At 38.5% G+C, this 22,475-nt stretch overlaps 1 protein-coding gene across 1 annotated transcript in view; it reads left to right on the top strand.

The window, feature by feature from the left end:
• kcnk3a (potassium channel, subfamily K, member 3a) overlaps nt 1-9,790 on the top strand; it is an 89,669-nt gene extending 79,879 nt beyond the window's left edge. Inside the window, exon 2 of the mRNA XM_043685176.1 lies at nt 4,268-9,790. Within this exon, the coding sequence (XP_043541111.1) occupies nt 4,268-5,112 (845 nt within the window). The 3' untranslated portion in view covers nt 5,113-9,790. The remainder of the gene's footprint in view (nt 1-4,267) is intronic.
• Nucleotides 9,791-22,475: the final 12,685 nt, after the last annotated feature.

Raw genomic sequence — 22,475 nt, 5'->3', positions numbered from 1 at the left:
AGTTAAAAATCACACAACACCAGGTTATAGTCCAACAGGTTTAATTGGAAGTACACTAGCTTTCGGAGCGACGCTCCTTCATCAGGGTGATTGTGGAGGGCTCGATCGTAACAAAGATTTATAGCAAAAATTTGCAGTGTGATGTAACTGAAATTATACATTGAAGAATTGATTGTCTGTTAAGCCTTTCATCTGTTAGAATAGTTTTGTGATTTACACATGAAAGAAGTGAAACTATCACTGTATTCTAACAGATGAAAGGCTTAACAGACAATCAATTTTTCAACGTATAATTTCAGTTACATCACACTGCAAATTTTTGCTATAAATTCTGTGTTACGATCGAGCCCTCCACAATCACCTGATGAAGGAGTGTCGCTCTGAAAGCTAGTGCTTCCAGTTAAACCTGTTGCACTATAACCTGGTGTTGTGTGATTTTTAACTTTGTACACTCCAGTCCAACACCGACATCTCCAAATCATATCCTATTCGTGCCTTCATAATTTTATAAACTCTATAAGGTCATCCCTCAGCCTCTGACACTACAAGGAAAACGGCCCCAGCCTATTCAGCCTTTTCCTATAGCTCAAATCCTCCAATCATGGCAACATCCTTGTAAATGTTTTCTGAACCCTTTCAAGTTTCACGACATCCTTCCGATAAGAATTGCACACAGTATTCCAAAAGTGGTCTAACCAATGTCCTGTGCAACCACAATGTGATCTCCCAACTCCTGTACTCAATACTCTGACCAATAAAGGAAAGCATACCAAACGCCTTCTTCACTATCCTATCTACCCGCGACTCTCCTTTCAAAGAGCTATGAACCTGCACTCCAGACTCTCTTTGTTCAGCAACACTCCCTACGACTTTACCCATTAAGTGTATAAGTCCTGCTCTGATTTACTTTCCCAAAATGCAGCACCTCACATTTATCTAAATTAAACTCCATCTGCCACTCCTCAGCCCATTGGCCCATCTGATCAAGATCCCGTTGATGGTTTCTGCTACATCTGAATATTTATATGCAATAAATTGTCACAGGCAAGAGAACAAATGAACTTGAATCTATACGACACTTTTCACATTGTCCATTAGTTTGGCCCAAAGTATCTCGCAGCCTATGACCTGCAGTTACATGTTTGCACAATAGAAGCAGCATATGAGATGAATGTGAGTTCTTTCTTTAATAACACTGGGTAAGGAAAAAAGGTTGGTCAGTGGTACAAATCCCCACTCTTTTTAAATATTACTATGCAATCTTTTACATCTTCCTAAATAACATAATTGGGTTTTAATTTAGTGTATACAGTAAACAGCAGGATCCTTAGGAGCATTAAGAAACAGACAGATCTTGGTGTGCAAGTTCGTAGCTCCCTGAAAATGGTAACACAAGTGGATAAGGTGGTAAAGGCTGGGTGCAAACGTTTGCCTTCAGTGGTTGGGGCATTGAGTATTAACGATATGTTGGAGCTGTATAAAACGTTACTTAGGTCATATTTGGAGTATTGCATACAGTTGTGGTCACTGCACTATAGGAAGGGTGCAGAGGCATTGGAGAGGGTGCAAAGTGGTTTACCAGGACTGGAGTGTATTAATTATAAGGATAATTATAAGTTAAATGGATAAGTTGAACAAATTGGAATTGTTTTAATTAGAGTGTTGGAGACTGAGAGGCAACCTCATGAAAGTACATAAAATTACGAGAGGCATGAGTCTGAGTCTTTTCGCCAGGGTGGAAATGTCAAATAGTAGGGGTATAAGTTTAAGGTCAGAAGGGGAAATTCTTGAAGAAGGGCTTATGCCCGAAACATCGATTCTCCTGTTCCCTGGATGCTGCCTGACCTGCTGCGCTGTTCCAACAACACATTTTCAGCTCTGATGTCCAGCATCTGCAGACCTCACTTTCTCCTCAAAATTTTAAAGGAGATGTGTGAGGCAGTTTCTTCCACAGAGGGTGATAGGTACCTGGAATGTACTGCTGGGGGAGGTGGAGAAGCAGATACAATAGCAATATTTAAGAGGCATTTAGACGGACACATGAACAGGCAGGGATTAGAGGGATATGTGCAATGTGCTGGCAGATGGGATTAGTATAGAATAACATAATGGTCAGCACAGACATGGTAGGCTGAACGGTCCAATTCCTGTGTTGTACTGTTCTATGTTCTATGATAAACAATCTTCGAAATCATTTGTTTAAAATATTTTCGGGATCATCCGTTTGATCAGCGCACCATCCATTATCTTAAACATCAATTCCATTCACCACAAGCACTCTGTAGCAGTAGTGTTTACCATTTATAACATGCAATGCAGTAATCTCCTTTGAAGGCACCATTAAAACTGGCAAACTGAGCTACCATGCAGGGCAAGATCACCAGCGGCATGAGAACTCCCCAACCTGCAAACTTCTCTCCAAGCCAAACACCGTCCTGACTTGGAACCGTACAGCTGTACTTTTATTTTAATTCAGGCAAAATCCTAGAATTCCTACTCTAAATCCTATATCTATACCAAATGGACTCTCGAGATTCATGAGGTGACTGACCACTACCTGGGGTCAAGAGTAATTTAGGATGGGTAATAAATGCAGGTCTTGCCAGCAACATGCACTCACCAAGAACCGACTGAAAAAAGCATCCTTGCTTGGGCATTACCATCTCTCAGAATAGGCTGTATGCTGATGAGGTACCCTCCTGCTGTCACTGCTACAAGCCATTGTTGGGCATGATCCTGAGTGGGGTATTGAGATCATAGGGCAGAATTTTCTCCCTACTTGATAGAGACTGATGAGCTGGGAGAGGAGGTGCAGTGTTCTGAGGAGGAAGATGAGGACATTGAGAAGGGCAAATGTCATCTGGAATATGAGGAAGTGCAATAGCATTCAGTGCTATGAGCCAGACAGAGTTTAATTGACACCTGATTCCTGTAGATGAGATCATTCATTACTTGTAAAAATATTGGCAGGCATTTTGCAAGCAGATCATTTCTATTCCTGAAGACAAATGCAGCCTCTGCTTATTTCATTTCTGTTTGATTTTGGTCTTGGTGAATAAAGAGGAATGTTTTGAAAGCTTCCCCGTATGTGATGTTCCCACATTCAGCAATGTGCGATTCACCATACCCCAATCTTATCTCGCCCCTCACCTTAACTACACCTCACCCAAGACCACTACATCTCTCAGACTTTGAACCAGCCCCCAACACCCAAACCAGACATCTATGTCCCAGCCAACACCCCACCAGATTCAATCCGATCATCTCTCCTTCCTTCACATGCCAAATCCCAAATCCTTTTCCTTTTGAATCGAGATTTGCTTGTATTTCAATCAACATGCCTTTACTGCTCATATTGTGGGGGAGACTGTAGGGGATAGAAGATATCTTTTGCAAATGCTTTGCAGAACATCTCCATTCATTCCACAGTTGTATTCTTGAGCATTTGGTTACCTGCGATTTTAGTTCTTTCCTCCACTTCAGTCTGATCTTCCTGTCCTTGGCTGCTGCAATGTTACAATGATGTTCAATTCAAATTCCAGAAAAAGCACTGCATCTTTCAATGATGCTTTTTCCAGTCTTATCAGTTCACTGTCTGTCCACTTATTTTAGATGGCAGCTATTGGTATGAATTCTGCTTTTCTCATTTACACCTTTTTAATTACACCACTTTTGTTTATTTTAACTTTATCTTTTTACTGTATCTTTTTCCTTGCACTATCATTCTTTTTGTCAATTAGCCTTGCCTGCCTTCCATCCTTTTACAGGAATTCCCTTTCTTCATTCCTCTTCCTCCACCTATTTCTCTGTCTTGCTTAAAAACCCTCTCATCTCAAGGACTCACAGTTCTGATAAAAGGTTATTGACCTGATACATTAACTCTGTTTCTGACTCCTCAGATGCTGTTGACCTGCTGAGCATTTCCAGCATTTTCTGAGGTTTTTCCAGACCTCCAGTGTTCACTGTATTTTTCTCTTCCCAACTGTAGCAGTTAGCATCTATTCAATCTGTCAGTTGTTTTGTCTGCTAGCAGGAATGTGACATGTAAATAAAATGGGTTCTCCCTGCATTACATTCACCAAATTTTTCAATGACATTTTTAGAGAAAATATATCTGATCTAATATTATTGAAAAGACTGGTTTGCAGCAGCCATGCAATTGGATCCTTTAATGCAATGTTTCCTGATTACTCTAATAAAACGTGCTTTATTGATATTGTGTCCCACATAGACCAAATGAATGATGATGTACATTTTTCTTTGGCAGGGTATGGCCATGCTGCTCCCAGCACTGATGGAGGGAAAATTTTCTGTATGTTTTATGCTCTGCTTGGGATCCCACTCACCCTGGTCATGTTTCAAAGCATGGGAGAACGAATCAATACATTTGTCAAGTACCTCTTACATAGAATCAAGAAGTGCCTGAGGATGAAACGAACAGAAGTCTCCATGGCAAACATGGTCATCATTGGCTTTTTCTCCTGCATTAGCACCCTGTGTATTGGGGCTGCCGCATTCTCATATTATGAGGATTGGACATTTTTCCATGCTTATTACTATTGCTTCATCACACTCACTACCATCGGTTTTGGGGATTATGTGGCTCTACAGAAGCACGATGCTCTTCAAAAGAACCCTCACTATGTGGCGTTTAGCTTTGTCTACATTTTGACAGGCCTCACAGTAATTGGAGCATTCCTCAACCTGGTAGTTCTGAGGTTCATGACGATGAATGCAGAAGATGAAAAACGAGATGCAGAGCAGAAAGCCTTGCTAATAAGAAATGGACAAAGTACCATCCGTACAACAGAAACTTCTGGCAACTTCCGCAACATGTATGCAGAGGTTCTTCATTTTCACTCCATGTGTTCATGTCTCTGGTATAAGAGTCGTGAAAAGTTGCATTATTCAATTCCTATGATCATCCCCAGAGATATATCCACATCCAACACTTGCATTGAACAGAGTGATGCATCTCCCAATAGGCTTCCTGAAAATTTTTCAAATGGTTGTGTGTGTAATTTGCACAGATCTACGATTAGCTCCGTGTCTACAGGACTGCACAGCTTGTCTGCTGTCAGAGGGCTAATGAAAAGAAGAAGTTCTGTGTAATAAGGATTCATTCAGAAATTAATGAACGTTGTGTATAAAATTAACAGTGTCTAGAAGTTAGGAAGTCGATCGATCCACATCCATTTTGTTTCATATCTCACCTGGTGAAAATCACTAGATGTTTATTCAAAAAAAAAGTGGCATGAAAACATATCAGTTATGGCGTTTGCTTTGAGATTAAAACTCATAAGTTTGACAAAAAAAACTGCAAACAAGCTGTATAATGTGCAAACACAGGATGGAAACTTTGTTTTAAAAGAACACCTGTCTCTGGAAATGGACCTAGAAAACTGCACCTTGTCCTAATTAAATACCACCTGGGATAAAGATTTGACACTGAGTCAACTGTATTTATTAAATACCCTGATTCAATGAATCACCCATAGTAAACAGGTTTAAAGGTCTCAAATTGCTTGTAATGTTATTTAATGGTAATACTGCTCACAGAAAATGAGTAGTGTTGTTATGCAGTTCAGGATATTCAAATCTGTCAAAGCCAAAGCTGGTGTCAAAATATTTACTTTTAATACCAGAGAGTGGGAACTTGGAATAAATCCTGGAAATCAAGAAGTGGCAGGAGTCAGGAACTGAAGGCAAAAGTCAGTGTGAGAGTAACTGATTTGAAACAGAGTTAATTCCTAATATCTCAGAAAATCTGACCATTTAGCATATGTTTTCCCAATTAACTCCTAATATGGCAGAGTGCGCTATGCATTTTACAAGATCCATTTTAACTCCCAATATGAAATGCACCAGCATTTTGCGCATCATTTGCTGTACCTCATAAAGAGCAATATGGCACTAACCAGCAGAGAGGCCCACATACTTGGGCTGCAGTAACACCTCCACTGATCCAATTTTCAACCAGGATTCAGCAGCCACTCTGCGCAGTCCAGCCTCTCCATTGAGAGGGCAGAGACATCGTGTCAAGACTTTAAGATGAAAAATGGTCACTGAAAAGAGATAATGACAACCTGTTTCATACATCAAGTAGCCAAAACGTTCATGAAAGAAAGAGGGAAAAGAGTGAGGAAAAAAGAATTGAAACTATCAAAGTGCTGGAATAGCTGATAGGAATAGTAATTCAGTGAATAATGTTTTTTATGTTTTTACAATGTGCTACACGTTCAATGCACAATATTGAGCAGGTGAATTTAGGAAGCAAGGTGATATAATCAACAGCATTTTGCAAATTTCCTCATATAACAAAGGTTGAGCTTAGTAAATTGCCATTAGATTGTATTAACCATTTAAATTATTAGATGAAATAATAACTCATTGCTGACTGGTTCAGTCCAACTCCAATCAAAATGACTTCTCTTTTTTTTCCTGAACATGATTGAATGCTTCCCCAGTTTGTCAAGAATACCACTTTCCTTAGTTTTTCTGCCCAATAATTTTCCACTACAGATTAGATTAACTTGTTTGATTATTCATCCTTGTTACACAATGGGGGACTAATATTTCAATACCCATGGTGCTCATTTCTGAATACTTGTTGCCAATATAATTTGTAAATACAGTCATTATAATATTGTAACAGTTGATATTCACAGGGTCAAATAATATTGCAATCTGAAGATATATATATATATTTTATATATATATATACGTAGTCCCTATGTGCTGTTGCTCAGTAGGGATAAAATAAGACTTTGAAAACTAAAAGCAGAAATTTCTGGAAATACTCAGATGTTCAAAAGAGAAAAGACTGATTAATGTTGTTTCCAGTGCATTTTAGAGATGAATAGATCTGCCATATATTACCAGCATTTTCTCATTTTATATCAGTTTTCATCTTTTTTTCATTACTGAAACTTTGGAATATTGAGATAAAGGTATTTGTGAAATTGCACCATGCCATCTTACCTGATCATTGGCAGTTGATGCCTCATGTATGTTGCTACATGTCTTAAAATATTAAGGGTCATTTCCCAACCTCACGCTGCTGACAGAACATCTGAACTTCATAAACCAAGAAGCTCCCTGCAGCACAGACACTGCAAAAGAAAAGCTTCATTTAGTTCAACTATTTTTGGTCATGTAAACATGACTAACTCACTGGGGGCATACACTGCTTTCTGAAAGTTAATAATGGCATATAATTGGCCTGGAAATTGGAATATATGGTTGCAAAATGTTGAGGAAGAGTGAAGAATTTCTGGTTGATAATTTTCTTACTTCATTATTTTTTCCCATTTGGTAACAGTTAGAGTTATAATCTAACCATAGGAATGACTTCAATGTCAAAGGCTGGTAATAGTTAACTTTAAAATGCAAACTTAATAATTAAAAAATTACCTATTTTAATTTTAAGATGCAGTAATTTATGCTAACAGAATCATGACCTCCAAATGATACAGATTTTTTTATTCTATGTTTGTTATTCTATACTATCTATAAAGATTTCTAATATCAATGGAGTTCACCTAAATTTTGTACAATAGTGTAAAGTAGGTGGTCATGAGCTGGTAGACTATTTTAACTTTAATTTGCAGAAACTAAAGTTAGAGAGATGTAAAATGGCCTGCCGACTCACTGTTATCCCATTGTACATGATCATTCAAGGTTGAGTTCTACCACAATGCCTCTAAAAATAGATGATAATGCATTGAGACCCTGTCAGTGTTAGTCAGTGCTAATTTCCCTTTTAGTTGACTTGATTTATTGTTAGGCGGCATTTAGGTTATTTGGTAGTTATTTGTGTGGTCAATATGTTTATTTGCATGAAAAGTCCAGAAATTGCATGTTAAATGAGATCATTTAGGTATTTTTGTAATTTTGGAACTCTGGCCCGCCTTTTCCTATCACATACAGATTGTAATGTATTTGTGCATTTCCAGCATTTTTTAAACTTATTTCTTTGCATAAATCTAAAAATGTTCTACAAATATCAAGAAATTAAACAACTACTTTGCAAATTGAAACAAGCGCACTAATATTTAGTAATAAACAAGTCATTTAGTATTAATAAACTTAATGTTTCATCAGGTTTAACATACACATTAAAAATAAAAGAGAAAACAATACACTGGCCTTCTCAGTGTGGCATTTGCAGATGGTTGCAATAGTAAATGGCTAGACTTTTAAAAATGGCACATCTTTGTGGATTTGGGGATTGTTTCATGGAGTTTGTAGGAGCAGGGTGGGACATGGGGGAGAGCAGGGTTAGAATCAGAAGAGAAGGCAAGGTTGGTGTGTCTGTTGTCTTCCCACTGACAGGGCATTTACTAACAGTAAGGAAGGTGAAGGCTGGCCTTCTCGACCAGAGGTAAACTGTGTCACTTGTGCAGCCAATGCCTTTGCCTGCATTCCACCAATGACAAGTGGGTCCCCCACCACATTGGGAGACTGCATGGCGAAATCTGGCAGCTTTCCCCAAGGCTTGATGAGGATAGAGCCTCTCAGTTGTGGTGGTTCTGCTAGAACCCCCAATTGTCCGGCAGCTCTTAAAGGCAGGGTTTCACCTCTTAAAATGACAGAAGCCCTGATGCCAGCTAATTTGCTATTAGATGGACAGAAAATACAGTTGGCATCCGAGGAGCAGGAAAATCGACATTTCAGGCAAAAGCCCTTCATCGGGTGTTTTTCCAGCACCACTCTAATCTTGACTCTAATCTCCAGCATCTGCAGTACCCACTTCTGCCCAGAAAATACAGTTGGCCTTCCCCATACGGCCAAGTCAAGGTTGTACCTGGCTTTTCATCCCACTGTCAAGGCCAATGCTGTCCTGACTTTGTCCAATCTTGGAATGAATACATAAAGCCCACCTAAATATCATTGGTACTGCTTCATACTTATAGATGAATGCTGGCACAAACGTGCACACAATGGTGTTGTACATGCCAAATATTTTGGAAAACTGCTTTCATGCCCTGAGGTCAAAATCAAAACCAATATTCTCTCCAATCCAAGCTTTATTTGTACACTTGCCTCATCAAGAAAATGCAAAGTCTTACTCTTCCTACCACAAAAATGTGGATTTAAATATTCTTGAGGCATTCCCAAGTCACAGTGTATGATTTTGTCTCAGTGGCAGATTATAAAAACATTTATGTTTTTATGATTTCTTAACTTTCTGTCTCTGGTACTCACTGGGACTTGCAGTGTTGCATACCTATTTTCTAGATTTTGAGGACCAACTCAATGGTAGAATCAATACGTCACAATGCCCTGTTTCACAAATATAAATCAGGAGGAACAGTTTTTGTACATATGCATGTAAACTAAAAGCCAGACATTGAATGCATTGTATAAGTAAGATATCCTTTGTTGATTTGAAGTTTTTAGCTGCATGAGCAGTGATTGACCTAAACGTATTTGGGATCACAGTCATGTACATCCTGCATCCTTAAACAGGTCTTGTTCTTAATCTCTTGAATTTAAATCAGAAAAAATAGTTTTCATCTGACAGTCTGCCGCTTGCACTGAATTGCAACTGTTGTTGCATGACTTATCTTGCAAAGTCAAATTATAAGTATCTTATTCTGTGGGATTGCATTTCTTTTTTGGTGCATTTCTTTAATGCATTTCTTGTAGCAGGGTTTTCAGATCCACTAAACATTTATTAAAACTGTGAATCAGTTGGAACATGTACCTGCTTTATGGCCAGGGAACAAAAAAAATGTTCCAAGTTAGGGCAGCACGGTGGCTCAGTGGTTAGCATTGATGCCTCACAGCTCCAGGGACTTGGATTTGATTCCAGCCTTGGGTGACTGTCTGTGTGGAGTTTGCATATTCTCCCTGTGTCTACATGGGCTTCCTCCCACAATCCAAAGATGTGCAGGTTAGGTGAATTGATCATGCTAAATTGCCTATAGTTTTCAGGGATATGTAGGTTAGGTGCATTAGTCTGGGGTAAATATAGAGTAATGGGTTTGGGTGGGAGAATCTTCGGAGGGTCGTTGTGGACTTGTTGGCTGAAAGGCCTGTTTCCACACTGAAGGGATTCTAAGTCCAGAATATTTTGGTACATTATGCTCTCGAAAGTCAAATAATCAAGGTACGAGAACGCATGTATTTTTCATCTTTCAAAATTGCAATAAATTGCACATTTCATCAATTTTCATTTCATGTTTAATGCTTATGAATAGTTATCATAAAGTACAGGTAGAGAACCAGTGCTGTCTGAGGACATTGCACGTGGATTATCACTTTCCTGTGTTAGGTGTTATGTTATGTAATCTTCACCAAAGCATTCCTTTCTTTAATGCTGAAAAAATCTTTCCTCATATAACCATATATGGCACCTTGTACACCACACTCAGTGCAAGATTAAGAAATAAACCATCTTGCAGCTGTCTGGGAACAACACTTGCAGTCTTGTCACCGAAGGCCTCAACTGTCTTGAATAGGGACAATTTGTTACAAATACATACACTACATTCCAAGTAAACTGTTAGGCACATACTGTAAATTTCTGGTGTACATAAAATGAAAATTTTAAATGATTCAAGTTTACACTTGAATAATGCACTCATAATATGTTAATTTTAAAATCTAATTACAAATCAAGTGATCATCAGTGTAGTTTTCTATCTACTGTGTCTATTTATTTGTGTTTGTTTGGTTTAAGAAAATGATCATTTTATTTACTTAATTGTTTACATCAAATTTAAACAACTAAAACATATGTTAAACATTAAGTTTTCGATTGTGCTGAGCTGAAAAGATTTATAATATGTTTGAAAAGTCAGAAAATGTAAGACTAAGAATTTAAGAGAAAATGGCAAAGTTTAGTTTCAAATGTAAATATATGAATTTATAAACTGGTGTTGATTAAAAAAAAATGAACAGTTAAAGCTGCAGGGAACATAGTGTATTTTTGAGAAAAAATAAAGCAATTATAGAATCCAGGTTCACAATATATGACTAGGGCAGCAGACATGAGAAATGGTGCAAAGTGTTTTTTCTAGAAGTTAATCATTTAAAGACATTAAATATCTGCCTGATCTTTGAAAATTGACTTATTCAGAATCAATTACATCTAACTATCTCTCCAATTGCCTTTTCTACAAGTTATACAGTACATGCACACATATGTTTCTTTTACACATTTATAATTTTCCAGCCTTAGAGTTTGGTATCCTTGAATTATCTTACTTTTATCAGGAAACCAAGGTTGATAATAGTAAAAGAGAAGGCAAGGTATATTCATCAGTAGTGATAATGTTGAGTTTTAAGACTCTGAATATTAGGTTAGGGATCAGTGAGCTAAGATTGCTGAAGTGTGATGCAGAATAACATCAACAATGTGGGTTCAATCCCCCTTTTGGCTGACATGGTTCTGGGGGATCTGCATCTTTACCTTACTGTGTTGTGATATCATGGCATAAGCCAAGTGTAGCAAATCTCAGACAACAAAGATACTACATCAAGAGGAAAAGAATATATGAACAGAAAGAATAGAAGGGAGGAAGGGGGAACTGAGTTTGGGGAAGAATAGTGCCTCTTTACAAGTAAGTGTTCAATATCTGCTAAAAATAAAGTTATTGCTGTTTAACTGGTTCATCACAATTTTAATGTAAATAATATATCTACTGGCTGATCTTTTGGCAGTCTTTGAAGTCCTTAAAGTTAACAGCATGTGCAGATAAAGTAACATTTGTATTTTCAGAGATTTATTTAAGAGTTGCCAATGCAGAATCCTTAGTACTGACAGCACAAATCTGGGTCCACATCATCCATGAGATTATTTTCATGACCTAAATTTACGATTTGCGCTGCCAGTGACTGAAGCTCCTCACTGTCGCCCCCTTAAAGTGAATGCCAGAACAGTCATGTGTAACAGGTAGCCTTGTGACCATTTCACCACTTTCTCTTGTACCTCTGTAGTCAAATATTGGCTCACCTTTGATTAATGTCAAGGTACCTCACAACTATTAAAAGAGCATGCTGATTAGCAGCATGTCTTGTAATGTATATTCAAATTGAGTTATACATCATCTTGTACAGTGAACTCGTTACTGAATAGTTGAATATAAATATAGGAACTCACAAATGTCAAATTATCAGTGCATCACTGTGAGTTGCTTCTGCATATTTAAAGCATTAATTCATGCTAAAGGAGCTACAGTTGGTGAACAGTTTGCATGAATTTTGCATGAAAGGTCTTTTAAACTTGTGTACTGTTTCGAAAAATGCCCTAAAGCATGATTGATTGAAAACGTGTGTAATGAGGCACAATAAACCACACCTGTCATTTTGAATGCAAGTGTATTTCTCTTTCTAACTGGGTGTGGGGTCATCTAAATTACAATAGCAATAATGAACAGCAAGTGGTAAAATAATTAATGACATATATGACAACACTTCTTGAAGTACAGCAAGGCTCAGGGCTGTGGGCATGGAAGACATCAGTGGGCTTAATGTTGGGATACCCCAGAAAAGTGTTAGCATAAATGAATGAGATGACTGATCATCTTTTGTGCTGTAATATGTTCTGGTTGTATAGAAGTGTACAGTGCTCATGTTCGTTGTTGTTTACTGAGCTTTTGCAATCCAGTGCTCATACCTTCTAATAATGGCAATCTGTTTTCTGACAGTATTTGTTATTATGAAGCATATTTCGATGATGTACTGGGAAAATTAAACATGTTTAGTATTGTCTCCCTTTATGTTGTACATAACATTGCAGATCATGCTAGAGTGTCTAACCTTGTGTGTGCTGTTTCTGAATATATCCAAGATGGTTTGTGCTATACATTGTTGTAAATAAAATTCTTAGTTTAATAAAAATAATTTGCTCAACAGTTTTCAAATGACTCCTTTCATGAATTGAATTTCTCCTATTATTAATTCTACATCACAGAAACTTGGACGCATCTAAACAATAACTGGGCAACAACAGCCACAGAGAATGCTGAAGAAATACAGCAGGGCTGACAGAATGTGTGGAGAGAAAAATAGAGTTAATGTTTCAAGTCCAGTATGTTTCTTCTTCAGAACCGAAAAGGACTGTAAAATAGTTTCTTTTATACTTTTGACAGAGGCAGACGGATGAAAAGAACAGATGGTTCAGAGATTCGATGCAAAAGTCAAAAGTGTTGTTAATGGCAGTGTAGACAAAAAGGAGATGTAAAATAGATGAAAATCAAGGTGTGAAAGGGACGTGAGAGCAAAGTGAACAAGACATGGAAACAAGAAAATAGGTGCAGGGGTAGGCCATTTGGCACTTTGATCATGCACCACTATTCAATATGATCACAGCTGATCGTGCAATCTCAGTATCCCATTCCTGCTTTTTCTCCACACCCTTGATCCCTTTCGCCACACCAGCCATGTCTAGTTCCCTCTGGAATATATCTAATGAACTAGCCCTAACACTTTCTATGGTAGAGAATTCCACAAGTTCAGAACTCTCCGAATGAAGAAATTCTTCCTCATTTCAATCTTGAATGGCTTACCTCTTAGTCTTAGAATGTGACACCTAGTTCTGGACTTCCCCAAAATGCTGGAAAATGATTATTAATGCATCCAGACAAGACTGTTGGGTGGTGGGGGTGAGGGTGATGGGGCTTGGTATGAGCAGGAAGAATATAAGAAAAATGGAGAACAGATAACGTGCACTCTGTTTCTGAAGTTGTGGAATTCAGTACAATACCTAGAAGCTATAAAGTGCCTAAGTGAAAAATGAGTTTGCATTATGGCTTTGTTGCAGTAGTGTAGCAGGCCCAGGGCAGAATATTAGCATAAGAGCAAGGTGGTTTGTTGAAATGGCAATCAACTGGGAGATCAGGATCAATCATATGGATAGAGCGGGGATGTTCCACAAAGCAGTTACCCAATCTGCGCCTAGCCTCGCCACTGTGAAGGAGACCACTTGAGAGCGGCGAGTGCAGTAGACAAAATTGAAGAAAATACAAGCAAAATTCTGCTTCACATAGAAAGTGTGTTTGGATCCTTGAACATTGAGGAAAGTGGAGGTGAATGGACATGTGATACACCTCGGCAATTCCATGGGAATTTTGCACTGGGGAGTGAGGAATTGTTAGGAGTAATGGAGGAGTGGAGGTTTCTGGAGGGAAAGGTCTCTGCAGGTTGTTGACAGTAGTGAGGAGAGAAAGGTGTGTTTGGTGCTGATATCCTGCTGGAGGTGACTGAAATAAATATTTGAAGTGAGGTGCAAACTGAGAACAAAGAGAACGCTACAGAACAATACTCCTTAAAAATCAGGCTTACATATTAAAATACTCTTACTTTGTTAAAAGAGGCACTAGCTTTAATAGAAAACATGAATTCTGCTTCGGCAAGAGAAACTATGGATCATTTCCTTCACATTGCCATGCCATGCAACAGATATCATAGTGCATTCAATATAATTTACATCAGCACATCATGTGTTTGTAAAGAATGATAAATATTTGCCAATAATGCTTTTATGGTGGTTTTATGCACCATATTTGATTGATGTTTGCAATGTACAAAAAGAAGATAACAGCAAATAACTTCATTTGGTTTAAAAGTGCAAAAGGTCCTACAGTGCAGAAAATTGCTTTTCCATTCCCTTTCTTCTTTGGTTTCTCTGATTGTAATGAGATTGCCACAATGCCAGTTGAATACCCTTCATATCATATAATTTTGTTTTACATATTGCAGCTGCCAACTACCTGCTGCCACAAACCCTCCCATTTACCAGGCAGGGAAGGCCTGGCCTATTGCCTGGCCTGCATGTGACTCCAGACACATAGTTAAGTTGTTGTCTCTGAACCACCCTCCTAAGCAACCTAGTCAGCTGATCAGCTCAACAGCAATTGGAATATGGCATTAAATGTCAGACTTCTCAGTGAAATCCACGTCTAATGAAAGAACAAAAAAAACAGGAAAAATCTGCACATTTAATTATAAAGAATTGATTATTTAGCTTAATGATAAGTGATGAGAAGATAATAGCAGATTATAAAGGCTTTTACATTTAATGCTCTTCACAAATTGTTACAGCACAGAAGGAAATTTTTGTGCCATTGTATCTGTATTGGTTTTAATAATGAACAACTCACCAAATGCATTTTCCTCATCATCTCCATTTGTAATGTTGCATATTCTTCCTTTTCATAACAATTGAATTCTCTTTTGAATGACTCGATGCACATCGTAATACAATTATTCTTTAAAATACATTTTCTACATGTAGATTGAAGAAAGAAATGCTCAGTCATATCCTTTCAATAAAATGTTACACATTCTCACCATAACACAATACACTTTATTTGAGGACATCTAATTTTTTTTAGGGCATGCATTTCTCTTTATAAAACAACCTGACAATTGGTAACTTGACCAACTTATTTTACTATAGAAATGTAATTTCTTTTCAACATGTGCTTTGCATGAGCAAGGTCAATTCTCATCCTTTTCTCTGTGATAGGCTTTATTGAACGAAAGCTGCATCAAAGAGAAAGATTATCAACATAACATTCAATGGAGATTTTTTCCCAGATTATCCATTGTGTCAAAATTTGACAGCCCCATATCTATTGCCTCCACATGTGCCGGTGCTTCAGCAGCTAAGGTACTTTTAATTACCTGTTTTATTTACTTGGCTTCCCAGGTCAATGGACCACATTTATTCCAACATAGTCTTGAATGTTATGACAATGACAATGTGCCTACCGTGGGCAAATGGGACTGGTATAGGTAGCAGTATATTTTTGGTGGTACAAACCTGATGGGCTGAAAGGCTTCTTCTTTACTATATAATTCTATTCTTGTCTATAAAGAATATAATAATCCCTGTTATAACAGAATATCCATCTGGAAGACTTAGATGTAAGTCATCACTAAAATGACTGACTTAATATCTTCTGGATCACCCAAGGCTGGAAGCTTGCTGCACTTTTCCCTAAATTTATACTTCTTTAATATTTTATTTGCTGTCAGAATTCCTCCACTATAGCATAATATTCAGTTGAAATAGAAAATAAAAGGTATTGGGTCAAATCTGTGTCAATACCAATCAAACTGTTTTATTCCTGTTTTCTTTCTATATTGGTTGCAGGACCTTCTCTCTGTAAGCAACTGTTCCTATTTATTGTGATGTGATTGACCTGTTCTAAGTAAGATTGTTGATCCAAAATCATTCCCAACTTGTTCTGCTTGATAGTGAAGATTATCTCAGAGTACAACAGGACCTTAATCAGATGGGCCAATGAGTCAAGGATTGGCAGATGGAGTTTAATTAAGATAAATGCACAATGTTACATTTTGGTAAGGCACGCCAGGGCAGGACTTATAGAATTAATAGTAGGACCCGAGGAAGTGTTGTCGAACAAAGACACCTAGAGGTGCAGGTGCAAAGTTCCTTGAAAGTGGAGTCACAGAGAGACAGGGTGGTGAAGAAGATGTTTGGTCAGAACATTGACTATAGGAATTGGGACGTCATGTTATGGTTGTACAGGACATTGGTGAGACCCCTTTTGGAATACTGTTTACAATTCTAGTTGCCCCTCTATCAGAAGAATGATGTTAAACAAGAGAGGGTGCAGAAAAGATTTACAAGGATGTTGTTGGGACGGGAGGGTTTGAATTATGGGGAGATGCTGAATAGGCTGGGGCTCTTTTCCCTGGAGTGTCGAAGGCTAAGGCTTTACCTTATAGAGGTTTATAAAATCATGAGGAGCATGGATAGCCTGAATAGCCAAGGTCTTTTTCTTAGGGTGGTGGAATCCAAAATAGAGGACATAAGTTTAAAGTGAGAGGGGAAAGATTTAAAAATGACCTGAGGGGCAACTTTTCTCCATGGAGGAGGTGTGGATGGAAAAAGCTAGACAAAGAAGAGGTGCAGGTGGATATAATTTCAAAATTTAAAAGGCATCTGGATGGGTCACACAAATAGGAAGGGTTTAGAGGAATATGGGCCAAATTCTGGCAATAGGCCGAGGTCCGATTGGGATGTCTGGTTGGCACAGACAAGTTGGACCAAAGGATCTGTTTCTGTGCTGTATAACTCTATGACTCTACATTTAATCCTATAGAAATTCGTCAAGGTTTCTTAACAGCATCTTCTAAACTCAAGACCACTGTCATCTAGAAACACAAGGGCACCAGATACATGGAACACCACCATCTGAAAGCTCCTCTCCAAGTCACGAAACATCTTGACTTAGAAATATTTCATTTTTCCTTCAGTGTCATGGGTGAAAATCCTGGAACTCTCTCTTCTTAATGATATTATGGGATACCTATACCAAATGGACTGCAAGAGTATGAGAAGGCAGCTCACCACCATCTTAAGAATAATTCGGAATGGGCAATAGATGCCGGCCAAGCCAGCAAATTTCACATAGCCTGAATGGATAGAAATATATTTTAAAGCCCCTGAAGATTAATTGCCAATTTTAAAGTATTTTATTTCATCTATCACATGTTGCTCAAATACTGCAGAAAAGTCGTCAATGTGCCTCATGAAGTTGCATGGCATTTTCTCTCTGTATACTAGTGAAACACTGCTGGGCCAGTTTTAAGCTAAGTGCAATATACTTTCAGCAAGATTGACCTAACTCAGAAATACAACACTATCACTGTATGATTCAACTCATAATCACATTTTTTTTCCATTTCCATAGCTTGCTTTCTATACCATTTGCTTCCTTAGGCACTTCCAGAAATACAGGCAGTCCCCAATTTACAAATATCTGACTTACAAACTTTTGAACTGACAGAGGAGATCCCTTAATCATATTCATTTTAAAGATCCAACATACAAATGTTTTCTCATACTTATGAATGGCTATTTTATATTATATTATACAATGTCCTGATTTGACTTAGGAATGTACTCAAGATCGGAATCCATCCATAACATGGGGACTGCCTACACTTCACTTTGAAACTTTCATACATCTTTTGTATTGGTTGACTTACATTCCCAGGAGTATGTTGCTAAAATAACTAAGAAAACCTTCAAGATGGCTTTTTCAGCAGTCAGAAAACCTTGATCACATTTATTTTCTTAAACCCTGAGCTTTAGCCTTATATCTCCCATCATTGAGTACTTATTTTGCTAATATACATCTGGATGATAAGTCTGATTGTTCCTTTCTGGTACCTCGGTATGTATACAAAATTCTTTCCAGCTCTCCAATTGTTTTGCTTGGCAATGGTAATGTTGGCACTCCTCAGTACATTGTTGGCTTTGTGCATATATGTTTCTTTGGTGTCACATTTTGATTGTTGCCCTCTGGAAAAAATAACCTTGTCCTATGTCTTTTTATTACTTTGTTCCAATTCATTCAATCTTTCATCTATTATAATTGAGCAACCTATGTGTATGTGAAGTACATGATATTTTCTATGATTTTTTTTCAGATTTTGGAGGCGTAATCAATGCCAATTAACTTTGAGGAATGTGCCCTAACAATTTGGTTGCCATCCTTTGAGTTATTGTTTATCCATCACTATCTATAACCGGACCTTTCCACTCTTTCTGCTGTTTTGTTTTGTAATATATCAGGCTGAATCTTACCAGAAGTTGAGTAAGTGTCATTTCTTGGCAGGTTTCATGGGGGGTTTCTCTCTACAAGCCCTTGCAAGTTTTCTCATACAATCTTCCCAAACTCACCTCATTACTCATGCACCCCATCCCTATGGCAACTCCTCATCATATTCTGCCACAGTCCATAGATGACAGTGCTAGCTACTGCTGGGAGCTCCTTGTACCATCCTAACAGCCTAGAAATGCATCTGATTGAACACTGGCATTTGTACTCTACGGTTTGTTTTATTTGCCCTGGACACAAGACAGAGGTAAATTAGAATCCCACTTTGCTGACAGGGAGCTCGAGTTCCTACTGGATACACAGCCACTTCCCTGGAACATATTTCAAGATGTTGGAGGGCCAGAGGAGTAAGCAGCAAACTGGAGTCGTCAGGTTCTCACTCTGACTTTTTTACTTGATTCGTGGGACATGGATGTTTTGGCATCCCTGCTGGAGTGGTCCCTGAAAAAGGTCAGGATTTGCTCTCCATACGGGGTGTGGAGTCCAGTGTCAGGGACCTTCCATTTGTACAGGCTCTTTCTGCCCTGCTATGGGCTGCCTTCTCCTGAAATAAAGAATAAGGGTGGCACAGTGACTCTGTGGTTAGCACTGCTACCTCACGGCACCAGGGATCCAGGTTCAGTTCCAGCCTTGGGTGACTGTCTGTGTGGAGTTTGTACATTGTCCCTGTGTCTGCGTGGGTTTTTCCCAGGTGCTCTGGTTTCCTCCCACAATCGAAAGATATTTGGAAAGGTAAGGACTGATTATCCAGGACATAGAAGCCTGCTTAATTGGCATCACCCTTAACATTGTTCCCTTCACCACTGAAGGGCAGTGTCAGCAGTCTGTACCATCTACAAGATGCACTCGAGTAACTCAGTCAGGCTCCTCCAACAGCATCTTCCAATCTGCAACCTTTACCATCTAGAAGGATAATGGCAGTGGATGTATGGGAACAGAACCATCACCACATCCCCATCAACCTTCACATGTTTCTGACTTGGAACTATATTACCATTCTTTAACCCTTTCTGAGTAAAATATATCATGTAACACCTTTCCTAACAGCATTGTGGTTGCACTTACACCTCAAGGACTGCAGCAGTTCAAGAGGGCAGCTCACCACCATCTTCTCAAGGCCAGTTAGCATTGGCCAAATAAGTGCTGGCCCAGCCAGCAATGTTCGTGTCCCACAAATAAATGAAAAAAAACAAAAAAAAAATCTGCTTGGTGAAGACGCATGTAAAGTGTTGTAAAAAGGTATGTTTCTAAAGGGATTAATATTCAGGTTACATTAGCTCCACCTATTTCACTGATATCAAACATCATCTGTGGGTAGATATGTGAGTCCTACTCTTGCCTTTGGAGAAAGAAGATATATGTGTAATAGGTCCCTAAGGTCCTAGTAAATATGCCTGACCAAATATAGTTCTAATTATTGCTATCTTGCAATAGACGTTGTTATCTAAGAACAGTATCTTTTCTTGACACCACTTATAGTTTTGTATCCTCTACCACTAATCACTAAAAGGCCTGAAACAAAGCAAATAGAAAGGACAATGGGTGGCAACGATCTACCTCAGAACAATATTTACCCATCCCCATATTAGATAAGGTGCTAACTATGACCAGCAGTGGCAATCTGTGAGATATAACACAAAGTGTTAATTTAATACCTCAGTTATGCCTTTGATTCTGTCAATAAAACCCTATTTTAGTCCATAATGGCACAATTCTTCCATTTACCAAACATTTTGTCTTTATATATTTATAGAACGCTTTGAGACCGCCTTTTATGTAAGATCTTCTCACATTCCTTGTATTTTCACTTCTCAGAAACTTTCTTGTCTTCAGCTGGTCAGTCAATTGATGGTCAATTGTCTTTCTCTGTAAGCGTCCACTGGTTTTAAAGAAGCATGAGTGATTGATTCACTTGGAAATGTCTCTGATTTATCTTTTCAAAAGTCAGAAATCACAGCAATTGCTGCAGGAAAGGTAACTGGTTTTCTTCAAGTTTAAACTGAGTTTTATTTATTGCAGAGAACAGGCAACATTTTAGTGGAGAACAACTGCACATCCTTCTGTATCTATCCCTCTCTGTGTATGCGTCTGCTCAGTTAGTTGAGAACCAAATCGCTTCATTTGTAAACATGATTTGGAGAGGCCGGTGTTGGACTGGGGTGTAAACAGCTCCTTGGCTCCTGATTATCTGTACATTGCAGGAACCCACTGTCACGAGAAACAGTTCATAGTAGGTATCGCAATACTTGCTGTGAAATTATGCAACTCTCCTGGTGAATTCATGCTTTCTAAAAAATAATTTCTCCTGGCAGACCATAGCTTTGAAAGGCACTAAAATAAAAAGACAAGGTTTGCACAATACAATCCATGCACTACAGTAACACCAGCTGTTGTTCTGAAACTTTGACCTCAATCAGCTGCAACTGATAATACTAACTGCACTAATTGTTATCCAGGACAAGGGAAATATCATGAAGTTCCCACATAGCACAGAATGGTCAGCTTGGATGTCAGAGCAGCCCTACTATTCCTTTATTGGATAAGAAATATTGTTACTGCAAATAAACCTTACTAAGTCAATAAAACCTTCCAACATTAATAAAACATACTATTAAGAAGCTTAAACTGTGCTAATAAATCTTACAAATATTCATAAACCTTAAAACTATCAAGAAACCTTACAAATATATATAATTTTGCTGCGAATAGGGCTAACAAGTGGGCAAGTAACACCACATAAGTTCAAGGCAATAATCAACTCCAACAGGAGAGAATCTAACCATTTCCCCTTGACATTCACTAGTGTAACTATCATTGAATCCTCCATTTTAAATATCCTGGGTTACCATTGACTAGAAACTCAACTGGATTCGCCATATCAATGCTGTGGCTAAAAGATCAAGTCAGAGGCGAGGAATCCTGCAGTGGGCCATTCATCTCCTAACTCCCCAAAGCCTGTCCACCACGTTCAAGGCACAGTTCAAGAGTGTGATGGAAATATTCTCTACTTCCTTGCATGAGTGCACCTCCAAAACATTCAAGAGACTTGATGCCATCCAGGAAAAGCAGTCCACTTGATTGGCTCAATATCTCCAAGCATTCACTGCCTTCACCACCGTCACTCAGTAGCCGCAGTGTGTACCATATACAAGATGCACTGAAAACATTCACCAAGGCATCTTAGACAGCATCTTCCGGATACACCATCACTGCCACTAAAACATCAAGGAAAGCAGATTGTCAGGAGCAACACTACCTGCGAATTCTCCTCTAAGTCACTCAGGATCTGACTTGGAAATATACATCCATTCCTTCACTGTCGCAGGATCAGAATCCTGCAATTCTCTTCCTAACGATATTGTAGAGGGGGCTATCTGCAGTACATGGATTGCAGCAGTTCAAGATGCAGCTCACCACTGGCTTCTCAAAGGCAACGTGAGGGAGGCAATAAATGGTGGCCAAACGAGTGATGGCTAGATAGCATGAATGAATTTTACAAATCCTTGTATTGATACACTCTGTCAGTAGTAATAAATCTAAAAATAAAAGGTTAGATTCACCAACTACTCACCTCCCCTCACTTAACATCATCTAAATATAGGGAAGCAAAGTTTTACTGATTACTAAAGGGACCAAAGGTTCTAGGGAGAGGTTGGACGAGAGGGTTGAAAAATCTATCAGCCATGATTGGATGGTGGAGCAGACTTGATAGGCCGAATTTCCAATTCTGTTCCTGTATCTTATGGTCTAACTTCACCCAATATTTTTAATATTTTCTCTTTCCTAGTTTTTTCACCTTAATCCCTAGACAAAAATACGCGCCGGCCAATAAACTCATGACTTGCCTTTGATGTCGCGATTAATTCT

The sequence above is a fragment of the Chiloscyllium plagiosum genome, chromosome 3 (genome assembly GCF_004010195.1).
Source record: "Chiloscyllium plagiosum isolate BGI_BamShark_2017 chromosome 3, ASM401019v2, whole genome shotgun sequence".
Lineage (NCBI taxonomy): Eukaryota > Metazoa > Chordata > Chondrichthyes > Orectolobiformes > Hemiscylliidae > Chiloscyllium > Chiloscyllium plagiosum.
This window is presented reverse-complemented; position numbering and strand designations above follow the sequence as displayed.